The 16,086-nt window shown below is 36.6% G+C and overlaps 1 protein-coding gene and 1 pseudogene across 3 annotated transcripts in view; both read left to right on the plus strand.

Moving 5' to 3' along the window:
• The window catches only part of KLHL7 (kelch like family member 7), a 49,260-nt gene extending 33,174 nt beyond the window's left edge, over positions 1 to 16,086 (plus strand). For all 3 annotated transcript variants that reach the window (XM_016159582.2, XM_016159584.2, XM_016159583.2), the window contains exons 8-11: positions 8,466 to 8,706; positions 10,719 to 10,920; positions 13,543 to 13,640; positions 14,660 to 16,086. In XM_016159582.2, coding sequence (XP_016015068.1) covers positions 8,466 to 8,706; positions 10,719 to 10,920; positions 13,543 to 13,640; positions 14,660 to 14,943 — 825 coding nt within the window. In that variant the 3' untranslated portion in view covers positions 14,944 to 16,086. The remainder of the gene's footprint in view (positions 1 to 8,465; positions 8,707 to 10,718; positions 10,921 to 13,542; positions 13,641 to 14,659) is intronic.
• Positions 6,257 to 6,374, plus strand: LOC118611147 (annotated as a pseudogene).

Below are 16,086 nucleotides of genomic sequence, written 5' to 3' on the forward strand. Positions count from 1 at the left end.
ACTGGAACACATCCTGAGATATATTCTCAGTAGAGTGAGTGCTCTGTCTTCTTAGAATGTCTTCCAAAATAGGAATATTAAAAGCCTCAGTTTTTTTCTTTCCCAGCATCTTTGTAACACACTGCTTGTAGTTTTGTTCTGAAATCAGCTTCACAGCCCCTTGCAGCCCACAGAGATGCACTGGCTAAGGCTTCCACCTTCAGGGATCTATTTCCTGTTGTGTGTAGTCACTCTGTCTGCAAGAAACTCCAATGAAAATAATCACTAACCATTGGAGGGATGCCATCAAACTCATTCTCTGTAAGCCACATCCAGCATGATTATAAATGAACAGGTCAGTCCCCAAGAAAAGACCAGGAGAGAGAAGAAACAGAGCTGCAGGTACTTCATTGAGGGTTGTCAGTGGGGAGTGATGAGGAAACTAGGAATGGCGTCTCTGTCTGGTGGTATTTTAAGGGACTCTAGCCATCCTGGAATTACCTAGTTAGTAATAACCACATGAACGCAGGGCTGAAGGGATAAGTCAGGATGAGGGTAAACCACAGAGAAGGAGATAAATTATCACTATCTACTGTAGCGAGTCACTTGAAAATTATGGTTGGCTACCATTAGTAATTGTTCATATAATGACCCAGAGACACAGGAAGATCTGTCATTCTAAAAATATTAAATTATGTTCAGTTAGGTTTGGTGTGATTTTTTTCTTTGAAAATTGGTGATCGGGTATAAGGGATAATTATCCTCAGCTGTTATAAACAGCTGTATGTGCTATGACAGCATATTGTAGTTAGCTGGTTGTAAAAGTATAGTTTAAACAAATATTTTGGCATATCACCGGTATCACAGTTTATCTAGAATTTGGAATTTGTAGGTCGAGTAGCAGCAGGGAATATGAATGAGACATATGTCATGGTCCTGTCCTCCACATCTAAGTACGTGAGTTGTATAAAGAAGCATGAAGCAGTTAGAGGGCAGAGAGGCTGGTCTCGGTGAGGCGGCAGCCGCTGAACGTAACCAGTTGCAAGTCCGAAGATGGGAGAGATCGCCCTGGGTTGGATTTGTCCGTGGAAGCTTCATGGGGGGTTTCTTGAGTGACAGGTATTGGTGGAGTTTGGCTAGGAAGAAAGAGAAAAGACAAGAGTGTGTTGAATCCTAAGTATGAATGCATTTTTTTTTAGCTTAGTAAGTATGATTATTAAAATTTTTCATGAAAGCATCCAAAGTGTTATTTAATTGAATGCAATTTAACTTAACTTTGTGCTTTAAAAAAAAAAAAGAAGAAGAAATTATAGGCGAAAGAACTAGGCTGCTGGTCTTTTTTCTTTTTTGACGCCTTTCTTTGTCCTTTGCTTTGCTTTTAAGGAAAGCAGCTCTTTTGTACAAAGATCATTTCAAGTCTAAGGATATGAGCTTAGACAACTCAGTTAGCCTCTCTAATCTTCAGTTTTCTGATCTATTAACAGAACAAGTTTAAAGCTCAGGATCGTGCGAATATCCCTTATGTTTATTTGACTCCCTCGTTTTCTTTTCGCCGATCTGTATTTACTCAGTTTCTGCCTGCCATCCTCAGGTTTTCTGCTTTTTCCATATTTAAATGTAATAAAAGCTAACCCTCCCCTCCATTCTGTTCTTCTCCTCACACTCCCTCACTCTGTCACACCCCTTGGTCATTCGCAGCATCTCCTGTGCTCTGCACATCTGAGACAGAGGAGATGTCTGTCCCATTGGCGAGAACAGTTTGTCCAGTGAGTATGTTAGTGCATTTCGAGATTCGAGGTTATCATTTAAAGTGTAATATGCCTTCCCGTGCCAAAAATCGACGCCTACCTGTCAAAGTTCTTCTAAAGCCAAATCTTGTGTTGAAACAACCGGCAGGCGCGCACAGCGGGCCCTTCCCTGCTACTTAATCTTCCATTCAGAGGAGAACGGCCGCTACTGAGCACGTACTCATGCCAGGTTTCACTTTTGAACTGAGTTTCATTTCATACTTAAATTTCCGCTTAGTTCAGGTTTGAGGAGTTTTTTGTTGTTTTGTTTGTTTTCTTTTTTGGTGATATGGTTTTTATTTGAGAGTGGAAGGGAAGAACATTTTGTGACTTTATAAAGAGCAGTGATTCTTAGTAATTCCCTTTGAGCGGGTCTCTGGCCTCCCTTCAGACTCCTTCCTAATTCTAACTAATCATTAACCGCTGAGAAATGTCCATTTATATGTTCATCGTTCCTAATTTTATGTAGCAGCTTACAACAGCACAGGCATTCCCTACCATCCCCCCAGCTGCGAAGCCTTTTTCCCAGCTAAAATGCTATCCCTTAAAGAACTTAAGTTAGAAGAATATTTCCTCCTAATGGCTGATTGTTAAATTCGTTTCTGGACTTTGGGAGGTTAATATGTTTCCAGCCATATTTGTGTGAGCCTATTGCAAATGAGTGCATTTGAAAATAGTACAGCCTGTGAAATTATTTGGCACAATCAGTATTCACTTCTGAAAAACTAGAGTGTGCTATTATAAGTGTGCTATTTGGAAGGAAGGCAGAGACCGTTTCTTATTTATAGATGAAATTCAGCCTCTTAATATAACTCTTTATTTTTCAATTTTTAAAGCCATAAATTAGCTTTAAATTTCACATTTCTGTTAAAACATTTCACCATTAGAAATGTCGACTGTGAGGTTGTTTTCCTTGCACCGTACTTTTGATTCCATTTGCCTTGTTGTATTTACTTTTTTTCTATTTTAAAAAATAATACATGCTCATTGTAAAACATTCAAATATAGCAAGATCTAAATGAGAAACCCGAAGTGTTTCCACCATCAAAAGACAGTCATTAGTAGTTAGCGAACATCATTCCAACCCTCTCATTTTCCATGTATGAGACCATGGCATACATGCTACTTTGCAAAACCTTTTTTACTCTCCCAGCATTTATGTTATGGAGGTAGTTTCATATTGGTGAAAATACCATCCTTTTGAAGGGCTGCAGAGTATTCCATCAGAAGGACATACTGTAATTTATTGAACACTAAGAATATACCATAATTTATTTAATGCCTGTCTTCTTCGTTGACCTTTGTCCTATTTCCCGTTTTTCCCTATTAAAATACCCCTGCGGTGAAATATCTTTGCATATGCCAACTTTGTACGCTGTCCAGATTTTCCTTTAGGGTAAATCCCTAGAAGAAGAATTGCTCTAACAAAGGATAAAAATGGGAAATTTAGATTCACCCAAAAAAAAGTAGATGAGAGCCTGGTCCCTAACCCCAGTTCTTATTTGTTAGTCGGTCACAGGTCTCCTTGTTCCTTAGCGATGCAGACTCCACAGGACCAGGAGCCGTAGTGACAATTGCACACCGGACAGAGTCAGTGTAATTTAAGGATAGTGCTGACGGAGAGACATGATCCAAAATAGGGGCCAAGTGCCGTTTCTACAACCTTTTACCTTCATTCAGAAGGTCAAAAATGAAGGTGGCTCAGCTGGATGAGATATACTTTTCTGCAGATGTGGGCTGTCACCCAATAAAAACATTCCCTTCACCTTGCTAAGCCCTGGGCCAAATACTACACAAAGACACAGGGAAAATGTCTGTTTTCAGGGACACTGTGGTTTTAGCGGTTGAGCATTATGTTTGTGAGTAGTAAGGTGTGCAGGCTGTACAAGACCTCAGTGGCCATCCTACCAGCATCCTGATTTTATGTGTGAGGCTGTTGTGGTTTTTCAATGTCAAGTCAAGTACGCAGAGTCACTTAGCTAGAAACACTACAGGAACAAGAAGAATCCAGATTACTTCACTCCCAATCCAGTATTCTTTCTAGGAGGCCATATAAGAAAGTTTTTAAGAGAAGCAGGGCAATATAGGAGTTAAGAGCACAGCTTTGGAGTTTGATAGATTTAGACATATCGTAGATTCATTCACTCACCACTTTCAAAGGCTGTGACTTTTGATAAGATACTTAACATCTCTAAGATTTAGTTTTCTTATCCGTAAAGTGAAGATATTCTCTCATGGGGTTATTGAGGAAATTAATGTTTTAAGAGATCATCTGGTTCAGTCTTTTTGTTTTGCAAATAAGGAAATTAACATCCTGGAGAGGTTAAATGAGTCACGTGAGACCCACAGCTCCTCCATACAGAGCCTAGCTCAGTGCCCCAGTTTCCCAGCTCCTTAGAGCTATATTCTCTGTGACCTTGTGAAATAAATGAAGCCAAAAGTATTTCTGTGTATTTTTCATGAAACTACTAGGAATGTTCTGGCATCTGACATAAACCTGTATTCTATGTAGATTGTCACCATGCCTTCTTTTTAACAGCCCTTAAAACTAAGATAAATCAGATAGTGGCTTAAAGAAAGTGCTTAAACTCAGATTAAATTGACTCTTCGAAGTTTTTGCAAGGAATCTTAAGGTTTTCTCATTTTAATTTTACTTTCCTTTTTTTCTAAGACCCTGTCTTCCTGAATTTTGCTTTGCTTCCTTTCAGTATGATCCAAAATAAAGTTCTTAAGTCTTAAAAATAAAAAGTATTTCTTTCATTTTTGATTTTGGTTGTCTTTATTAAAATCTACATTTGTAGTTTTATTATTTGATGATTTATGTGTTTTCAGAATACAGATAATATAAAATCAGTTCTCAAGGAAAACAGTAGACTAATGTTTTTGCCTTGAGGCATTTAAAGAGAGTACTGCAGCCCCTCACCTCAAGAAGTGTTTTACTCCTGTGTAGCATTGCACTACGGCGCAAAATCACTCAGAACAGGATGTAATGGAGTCCTCGGTCATCAAGGCCAGACTTCAGTGTGGAGGGGATTCAGAGAAGGGAACTAGGAGAAGCCTACGAAAAGGAAAGGCGTCTTGAACTTGGAAAAAGTCTAGAATGTGGTAGATCACACCAGAGACAAGAAAGGCTGACTATGACTAACCAAGACCAGGCAAGACAGGACTTTATACCTTGCGTGTGTTTGTGTGTGGACACATTTTTGCATGATATGTAAAAACTCTATCTCACAGGCTTTCCAGTTTTCCCATTTTTATATCTTCTCAGCAGCTAAATACAGATGCTTTTCATGGAAGAGATAAAAATCAAACTTAAAAACCCTCAATTAAACTTAACTGACTTAAATTATATTTGTAGTGTAACAGTTTTCTGTGCACACACGTATACACACTGTGACTCTGGTGCTTGTCATCCACCTTCTTGCTTAGAAGAAAGCTTCATGTCTCTCTAGCTTGCCCTGTAGCCCAGGAGTCCAGGGAGCTGTTAAGTAATTCTCCAGCTGCAGGCCCCGGATTGGGAGTGGTCCCACCACTAGGACCCAGCACTCATGCCCACTGAGCTGACAAGCCTCACTTCCCATTCAGATTTTTCCCCTCTGGTTGCTTATCAACTATCCACATTATCTCCTAGTGGACTAACAAGTTACTGAAGGGCGAACATCAAATCACCTTCTCGGTACTTTATTTCAGGCGAGTGGCATTAGGTAGGTTGGGGGAATTAGGCAGACTTCCCAGGGAGGTCTACCCAAACACACACAGAAAAGAACATCATAAGCTCCCCTCCCCTGACACATAGATAAAACCAAAGCCAGATATGTTCAGATGGTGTATTTAACACTTTTAAATATATTTAAATATGCTGTATTTAAAAATACCGACAGGTATATTTAATAAGCCCAAATGTAAAACATTAAATTTTATCTGAAATAAAGTCCATTTTGCATTTTAGGTAGAAATTTTTGAGGGTCGTTTCACTTATCTGCCTAGAATATGAACTAGTAAGCAGAATTTATATACAGTTAGTATTTATCAAGCTTAGTGTCCAACATGTACAGTGGCCAATGACAAAGTTGGAAACGATTTTAAAACGTGAAGATTTCTAGAGAAATTGTAGCCCAAATTGCAAGTAGCAGCATGTGCCTAGTTCTGTGTCACACACATACTGCATACACAAACACTTGTCATTTTTCCATTAGGCTTGTAGTTCCAAGAGAGCAATTAATTTTAGCCAAGCCCTACGTGATAGGTACCTGTGAGCACCCACTTATCCCCTATGCTAATCCCTGAGTGATATTAGAACTGTTCTGTTACCAAACTCTTTGGAATTCATTCTTGGGAACCTCATATCCTAGTGTCTCAATGTTTAAGCTCATTTAGCTAAAAGAAAAAAAGTATTTCATTTGTTTTTTCAATCCCAGTTTCAACATGGGCAGTTATTTTTCATATGAAGGAAAGCAGGTGGTGGAGATCATTTAAAAGACTATATGGCTGTCTATAGCCATGCCACCCTGAACGCGCCGATCTCGTCTGATCGTGGAAGCTAAGCCGGGTTGAGCCTGGTTAGTACTTGGGTGGGAGACCACCTAGGAAGACCAAGTGCTGTAGGCGTTAAAAAAAAAAAAAAAAAAAAGAATATATGACCAGTTTTCTCATCCTGAAATTAAATAAGAGCATGAAAACATGTTCTTAAGGATATCTTTAGAAATTGTGAAAAAGTTTCCATATTGCTTTCTAATAGTAAATAGCAATAAATTAGGTGTAGAAGTACAAGACTTGAGATTCACTGAGTTAATGATCTATTAATGAAATTGTATTTCTCTGCGAATGAACTTAGTGAGATAGTGCTCATGAGTAGATTTGCAGAATATGTGAAAGAATCATTAGGTTTGAGGGATGACTCCCTGAAGAACGTGGTCCTTATTTTATCTCTTTTTTTATTTCTGTGGTATAGTTTCTATAAGGAAAAAAAAATTTTTTTTTTTTACATTTTTCTTCAGATGTTCAGTGTTTCTTTAGTAAAAATGAAGCTTCAAGAAGATGTTACATTTATCCTGTAGTTTGTGTGCCTACCAATTGGCATACCACAGAGTAGCCCAGGGGGACACATAGAACCTAACTTGAGAATAAAAAATGGATTAAGGTTCTGTTTTTCTGGTTACCTAAAAAGCGGAATGTTTATCATCACTAGGAGTCAAGGTATTCTACATCAGGGGCTCTTCTTTTTGCTAAGAGACCGGTCCTTATTTTCCGTGATACTTTGATCTAATCCGATGATTGCCTGAAACACGGAACACTAACATGGTAGATGTTAGTTGACATTTTCCCAAAGGGAACTCATCATTAATCATCACACACACTGCTTTGCTCAGTGAGATGGAAATGTTTGGATTTCTGTCTGACCCTAGTTATTTTTGCCCATTTTTGTTCCTCAAAACAAGGAGAATCCACGGTGCTGTAACTTTGTTTGCATTCTCCCACACCTTTGCATAGAAGAAGGGGACAGGCATCCTTGGATGCCATCAGACATCCTGAGGAAACAGTGCTTCTATGAACAGCCCTCACTGTGATAGCTGCTCATGTCTAATCATTGGGAAGTAAAAGTGAGTTTCCAGATGACTCAGAACAGGTTACAATAGTGTCCCTTATTGCTTTCTGTAGTTTCAGTTACCTATGGTCAACCATGGTCCAAAAATATTACATGGAAAAATTCAGAAATAAACAATTCATAAATTATGGCTTGATGATTCTCCTTTTGACATATTGTCAGAAGGTCAATAGTAGCCTAATGCTACATCACAATGCCTACGTCATTCGCCTCACTTCATCTCATCACGTAGACATTGTACCATCTCACATCACAAGAAGAAGGGTGAGTACGGCACAATAAGATATTTTGAGAGAGACTCTGCATCCACATAACTTTTATTCCAGTATGTTGTTATAATTATTCTATTTTATTGTTATTGTTAATCTCTTACTGTGCCTAATTTATAAATTAAACTTTATCGTAGGTGTGTGTGTATACGAAAAAACGTAGTATATACTAGAGTTTAGTACTATCCACAATTTCCGGCCTCCACTGGGGGCCTTGGAAGGTATCCACCGTGGATAAGGGGTGACTACTGTACTCAAGTATTTCATAATAAATATCACAGCTTTAAGAGTGTGACTGACTACACTGGCTCAACTGAATGGTTACAAAAAATATCTCACAGAAGTCCACAAATTACTTTCTAGCTTTAGACATCTATTTTGGATAATGGCAGTTTATGCTTTGTAATTTCATTGATTATTACTCTCTACACCTGGCAGAGAAGGGATGCAGATATTCACATTTGAAGAAAAAAAAAAACTTTTTTAAAATAACAACTACTTATTTTAGAATTTTCTTGTATTCTCAGTAACAAGGAATGGAACACTGGGTGACGGTGATGCATCTAAGTGTTAACATTTATTTTGGAGCCAGAAAAGACCCGAAGTAGCCACTGTCTTTTTTCTTGCCCTCTGCCCCAACTAACTAACATTCTGAAGAAATCATACAGATTAGATAATGGTCTCAAAACAAACATTTTTATATGTACCCTAGTAAGTTAACATATTCTTATATTTTGCATTACCTCAACTATATCTTTGCTTCATCCTTTCCAGTTATATTTTTCTATTACTGAAAGCTTCCTGTCCTGTCCTGTCCTGTTACAGGATTACAGCTGGACAGACATCCGTTGCCCCTTTGAAAAACGAAGAGATGCCGCATGCGTATTTTGGGACAACGTAGTATACATTTTGGGTGGCTCCCAGCTTTTCCCCATAAAACGAATGGACTGTTACAATGTCGTGAAGGATAGCTGGTATTCCAAACTGGGCCCTCCAACACCTAGAGACAGCCTTGCTGCCTGTGCTGCGGAAGGCAAAATTTATACATCTGGAGGTTCCGAAGTTGGTAAGGACTAACTAACTGGGTATTGTGTCTGGGGGACGTGCTTTAAAGCTGAGTATTGTGGCTTTCCCATTTAAATAAACAACAATTGGTGTTATTTGTCCAGGCATTTTTTGACATCATTTAAATACATATGTTACATTTTAGAGCCCATTTCCCTACAAGTTTACCTTACTCCTTTATAAATCATTAATTTACAAAAAAAAAAATTCAGCTTCCTAGATTATGTAAATTATACACGTTTTGTCATGTCAAAGTGTTCGTTGACACTGTCTGGATTTTAGTTCTAGGTTAGTTGTTTTAGATACATAATATTATTTACTTTAAAGATTTCAAGTGTGGCTTACTCATAGATCCTTAAAGACCTCTTTACTACATTCAAGCTGTTAAATTTTGTATTATCTTTCTTTGTATCAGAAGAAAACTAAGAACGATCTCTTTATTCTTTAGTTTTAGAATAAAATGACTGACAGCGGTATTTTATGCTTATTGATCAGAATGGGGTGTAGGTGTGGGTGTAAAAATCTTTCTTGCTGATGGGTAATAAGTTAGTGTCCAGTAAGTGGTCTTTTTCTAAATGAATATTCTATGTGAAGACTAGACACATCATAGCTTTTATATGCTTTCATCTTTTCAAGTAATTTCTTTAGCTGAATAATGGCCTTATAAAGAAAACTAGGAAGACCAAATAAACCAAAGGTATAGAATTTAAATGTTAACTACATCTTTTTTATTTTCTTTGATGATTTTTATATTAGCCCAAAGAATGTTTTACTTTCGTCTAGCATATTTATCTGTTTTAAGTTTTCACATCGCCCACACTAGCTGTCAAATAAATAAAAGAAAAATTATAATTTCCTAAATGTGACTCAAGATGACCATTTTACCTCTTTAAAAGCATCTTCAAAGAATGTCTAATACAGCATATGTCAAATACAAGAAATCTTAAAAATAGTGGAAAGTAACTTACGCAGATATGCTTTTTGTAGAAAGTGTAGTAGGTAACGTCATTTCTTTAGCATTTACTCTGTCTTTGACTTGTTTTTTAATAACTGTTATACTGTATATTTCCCCCTAATATCAACCAACTAAACCTACAAAATCGAAAATGTTTAAAAATGTTTAAAAAGATGTTAGTCATGACCGTTGCTCCTTCTGTTTGTTACTCTCTGGTCTTTACTTTTCATAGACCTTGGTTGCAATTGAGTATGATACGGGTGGTAGTGGGGGTGGGGTCTTTAAGCATTCGCAAAGTCTGGAAGAGTGGGAGATGAGAAGTAATTTAGTAAAGTTCTAACTTTCTGTTTTTCTTGGAAAGGAAAAAAGCACCTGATCTTTAATAGTACCATTTTGAAAACTCTTTATTGGGCTCCTATAATGTGCAGAAGTTGTAAAACAGAATGAACGTGTGTTTTGCCATTAAAACATATCATCAAAGTACCAGAAACATACAGTGATACCTCGAGCTATACTGAAGAATGGACCAACTTGACATCAAGGCTTACACACCACTAAGGCTTACATACCATGAGTCGGGAAGGGTAGTTTCGTTAATGGTGCAGTGGCTGATATAGAATATTAAACGAAAAGGCTCAGAATATTATCAGATAGTAGTTTTCATACTTTAAGGTATGGATTTACTGTCTGCAAATAGCTATGCTTTTCCCCTCTGTACAAACATTTGAAATTTGGATAATTCCTGTCACGCACAACTGGGCTTGAAGACATGCATACAGCCTCTTATTTAATTTTTCTTTCACGAGCAAACCCATTTCTTTTTCTAAAGTTTAATTACCAATAAATAAGTCTCTCCAACAGATTCTTTCCTGAATATTTTCCAAAATCTATACGAAAGACTTAGCTTTTTCTCAAGCTTTCCTTATGTTTTGCTGTTGTAGTTGGTTGAGTATAGAAAAGACAACAACCCTAAATTCTTCCCTCCAATCGCTAGCTCAGCTCTCCTGTGTGCTCCTCCAAGCCCACATGAAGCATGATGGGGCCCTCTTGTTTTGCAGGAAACTCGGCTCTCTATTTATTTGAGTGCTATGACACGAGAACCGAAAGCTGGCACACAAAGCCCAGCATGCTCACGCAGCGCTGCAGCCACGGGATGGTGGAAGCCAATGGCCTCATCTACGTTTGCGGTGGAAGTTTGGGGAACAACGTTTCTGGGCGAGTGCTGAATTCCTGCGAAGTTTATGATCCTGCCACAGAAACGTATGTGCCAGTTTAAAACTCTTATTTCAAAGTTAATTGTATTCTATAAGCTCAGTGGAAGAAGACTTCAAGAGGCAGAAGGAATCCAACGGAAGAATTTAGTTCCTGTATTAAGCATGTACATATACTTAAACTTTTTTCTTTTTTCAATTACAGTTGACATTCAGTGTTAGATGAGTTTCAGGTGTATAGTACATACACTTCTGCATGTGCTAGGGCAGGGGCATATTTATAGCCTGAACACCTTAAGAAATGGCTTTAGCTTATACCCATGGGAGTCCCTCCCTTTCTGCTTCTGCTTGTGCAATAAATACCTATGAATGAGACAAGTCTGACTGATTCATCAAACTCATAAAATATTTTTGAGAGGTCAAGAAATGTAGGGGAGGAGGGGGAAATTTTTATGATCAGTAATAAATTTCCCTTTAATTAGAAATATTGTATATTGGTTCGTGGCATCAGTAAGTCATAATTCTAGGTGTAATGTCTTCTGAGTTGGTGCTTACCAAAGTATGTTTGGATTTACATTTATTAATCAAAAGCATTCTTAAATCAACTGCGGAGTAAATAATTGCTTTTTAAACGGCAAGATGCTAAAGAAATAAACAGCCAGTTTTTCTGACCTCGTAATTAACGATGGAACCCATTTAATGTAGCCAAAGGAAGTGCGCTGAGTCACCAGACACTGGGGACAGAGGTAAGCACAGTGACATGAAACTAATGAGGAAATGAACACAGATGATTTCGTCAGACTTTTTGTTGATACTCAAAACATCTAGAGAACTACATTAAGTAAGGTCACTTGCTTTTTGAAAGGATTATTCTTCCTTTATCAGAACAAGTGATTAAGTACATTCAATTTAAATGTTATGCCAAAGAGCGGCACCAGAACTCTTGGGCTCAAATTTTATGTTTTGGAAATATTGCCAACCAACAAAACATAGAAGTCTTCCACTCCAGTTGTTGCCCTTTTTTAATTCGTGTTCATTTATTTACGCTTCTCACCTATTTTTAAAGGATTTAAGGAAGCATAATCAATAACTCCTTTCCCAAACAAAAATGCAGTTAACAGTGGTTCTTTTCTCATACTTTGCTCAACTAGTTTACCAGTGTTAGGAGTAGAAGTGAAAGCAGCTTATCTTGAAACTTGTCTTTTGTTAAAATGTTGAGACTAGGAAATCTCTTGAAATCTTCAAATTTACAACAACTTTCAAAATTTACTTGCCAGGGCACACTAGGAATACCCCTTATCCTCATCCTATCATCCATCAGGTCAACTACCCACCCCATATTGTCCCCACCACAGCAGGGGGCGTATAATTACTGTCCTCCCTCCTGAGTCAGTCTCTACCTCCTATAAACCCTGTACTCAAAAAGTATTACACAATACTAGTTGGAAAACTGCAATCTATTTTATCCTGCTGCCTAATTCTTTTTTCACTTCTAAAAAAATCACTTAAAGTAGAACTCATACCACATAAACTCCAGGCTTCTAAATTTTGAGATATTGAAATATATTCTGTTCATAGTAGCAGAGAGAAAATATTAAAGGAATTCTTCAACCTCATTATTTTTTAAAAGTAGCCACATATATTCAGTTTGGGGAATATTTTAAAACACAACTTAGCATTTCTTTAGTTTTGTATATATTGAGCTAATGTGTTAAATTTGAATTCTCTATTTCTCTTCAATGCCCTTAAATTTTCCTGAGTAAAAAAAAAAAAAAAAAAAAACTCGCGTGAATATAATTAAACATCTCAAAATGAAAAATAAGTTATGTAACATATTACTATGGTTTCTTTTCTAATATGTGATCAGTCCATCCAAGTTTGTAAGAATGTTTCTTCCCAGTTTTGACAGTTTTCTTAAGTGTTTTATGACTAGAACGAGTTTAATTGGAAGCTAAGAAATGAAGCTTATGCAGTCAGAATTTTGAGGAAAGCTTCTAAACACTAAACTTCCCGTTGGAGAGAGCAAGACCTAGTGCAATCTCCGCATGCAAACTATAAAAAGAAGTGCGTTTTGCAAAACCTTCAGGAGATTTAGATACACGTAAAAATGTGCTCTTTATATCATGGGCATAATGGGAGAAGAGAGAGCTATGGAGATTAAATTTTTCCCAGTCAAATGCTTCGTTCAGTGTCCTCTGACAGCTCACTCCGTAAAGCTCGCTGTGTGGAGAGGCAGCGGAGGCCTAGTCCAGCTCTCCCACGCCCAGCTGTGTGCTAGTCTTTAACTAATGCCACATGTGACAGTGTTAGTGCTTTATATTCTATGTATCTTTTCCTTCTTTTTTGTTACCATTTTTACAAGTTAATGTGAACTACAGGAAGTGGATTTCTTCCAAAGACATGTTAATAGTCTCCAGCTATCCTCTATATCTTATGTCCTATAGGAATTAAAGAAAATAAAACCCGACCTGTAAATAAATTACTCAAAACCACTGTTATGCTTTTGTTTTCTAGCTTTCAGGACGTGTGCGTGTGTGTGTGCGTGTGTGTGTTCACATTTGCTAGTGGTAAATGAGCACTTAATTGGGATAACAGACCTTTCTTATAAATTAGTATGAATCCTTTTACTGCCCGTGAACAAGTACACTAAAAACTTTCTATTCTTTTTCAGATGGACTGAGTTGTGTCCAATGATTGAGGCCAGGAAGAATCATGGACTAGTGTTTGTAAAAGACAAGATATTTGCTGTGGGCGGTCAGAATGGCTTAGGTATCTCTCTGATGTTAATTCAGTGTTCAACTTTCTCAATGAGTTTGCTGATGTTTTTTATCTTAAATTATTGAAATGTTTCTTAAAATCTAGATACAAGCATTTATAACATACATCATTACACTTATTTTTATAGTTTCTGTGGACTAATATATTTTATGGAACACTGGGGTGTGTTAAACATAGTTTATGAAATTGGAGTATTTCTCTGTTCATGAAATGTGGGTAATGGCCATCTGTCATTGTGACAATCTCTGATGGCTTCCATAAATTTACAGATAGCACCTAGGGAATGTTACCACACTAGTTTAAGAACTATTGAATAAAAGAAACATTTGATCGAATCTTAAAAAAACTTTTAAAACTTTTTAAATATAAGTTTTAGGACTTGTATCCAGGCTCTAAATGGCAGTTTCCTAAACATTTTTAAACATTGCATAAAAATAATCAATATTACTATTTTTGAAATTAGTAAATTTGACCTTTTTATTTTCTTAAATAATATACTAATCTTAAACAATTGCTTTAAATAATGGAGAACTGGACTGAATGTATAGATAGTCCACAAACCTCATTTTCATCAGAAACTTTAAGCATTACATAAGTATAACAAATAACTTCTTTCCCTTCTGCCTCTACTCATTGATATTTTCTGTAAAATGCTGAAGGGTAAATAGCAGAAGGCCAAAAAAGAGCATTTGAAAATTACAATCAAAGTTAATCAGAAGGAAAATCCACAGATCAGTTGATTTTTTTATTTCTCCAAAACAGCAGAATGTTTTTATGTAGAATATAAACATTTGTGATTCTAAAACAACACATAAAAAGTAACTTTTTATTATATTAAGGTGAGAAGAATTTAAATGGTAGATATGTGGGTATTCATTGTGAATTTCTTACAACTTTTCTGCATGCTTGAAAATGTTTCATAATAATATCGAGAAAATGCAAAGAATTATTACTTTAAGAAGTCTTCTTTAAATTATTCATATAGTTGTTCATGTTTTATTTTTTTGAAGGTGGTCTGGACAATGTGGAATATTATGATATTAAATTAAATGAATGGAAGATGGTCTCGCCGATGCCTTGGAAGGGCGTAACAGTGAAGTGTGCAGCAGTTGGCTCTATAGTTTATGTCTTGGCTGGTTTTCAAGGTGTAGGTCGATTAGGACACATCCTTGAATATAATACCGAAACAGACAAATGGGTTGCCAACTCCAAAGTTCGAGCTTTTCCAGTAACGAGTTGTTTAATTTGTGTTGTTGATACTTGTGGAGCAAATGAAGAAACTCTTGAAACTTGAAAAATGAGTGGACTTCGAGCCTCACTGGAGACTCAAAAATATGGCCACCAGTGCTTTGTTCCCAGAGTTTCGTTACAAAGTTTTAGTTTGGCGTTTGGTTTTTGTTTTTGTTTTCTTTTTTGAAGAAATTTAAAGTAAAGAAAGATCCCTATAAAATAGATGTTTTTATATGAATTTCCTTAATTCAAATACCATATTTTAGCTGGCCACATAACCAAGAACATATCTAGCAAGAAAACTTGAAAATAAGCATTTGGTGAAAATATGAATTCTTAAATGAATGTCACATTTGTAACTATGATTGGGGGGGTGGGGAGTGGGGTATTGGCTCATCAGTGAAGCAGTCTCTTCTTAGCTCAAGATTCTGTTTTCATACATCACAAGTACTATGTAGTTAGGTCTGTTCGTTTTGGCTCAGTCAAGAACTAAGAAGTAATATGAATTATAAGTCAGGACGAGCAACTCTGATGGGGCAGCTTAGTCTCACAAAATTTTGCTGGTCTTCATTTGTTCAATTTAGTGCCAAATATATTCCATTTTAAAAGCAAGGCAGAGTGAGTCAAAGCATACACATATTCTCTCATGATATTTTATAAACACATTTTGGGACTTAAAAATGTACCTAAGTCCTCCAATTAAATATATTACATCGTATGAACACCAAATGTCAAGCCTAACACCCATCATTAATTTATATCACCGTTTTTATCCAGTGCTTAAAAAATGATTATGCCTCTTCAGGCCTCACTGTTAAAATCCAATCATAGTAAGAGTGATTGACGAGCAAAAAATAAATCTATTTATAGCAAATTTATAGGCCACTAGGATAGCACTGATAGTTATACAATATCAATGTTGACATTGAACTTCTCGTGGATTAAAAGGTACATGATTTCTTTTTCTTAGGAAGACATCAGAGTTATTTGACCCCATTGTATCTAAAAGTTTTGTAATAATTCGAATATTTGTCATCTTGTATTAATTGCTTATATGTGGTCAATAAATCTTTTACAAAACCATCTACTCATTTCTTTCCTCGTAAGGTCTTGCCCTTTTACATTATGGAATGTATGGAACGAGCCATATAAAGCTGTCACCATCAGTGTTTTTATCTGGTAATATTAAATATTTTTTAACTTAAAA

The sequence above is a fragment of the Rousettus aegyptiacus genome, unplaced genomic scaffold (assembly GCF_014176215.1).
Source record: "Rousettus aegyptiacus isolate mRouAeg1 unplaced genomic scaffold, mRouAeg1.p scaffold_m13_p_13, whole genome shotgun sequence".
Lineage (NCBI taxonomy): Eukaryota > Metazoa > Chordata > Mammalia > Chiroptera > Pteropodidae > Rousettus > Rousettus aegyptiacus.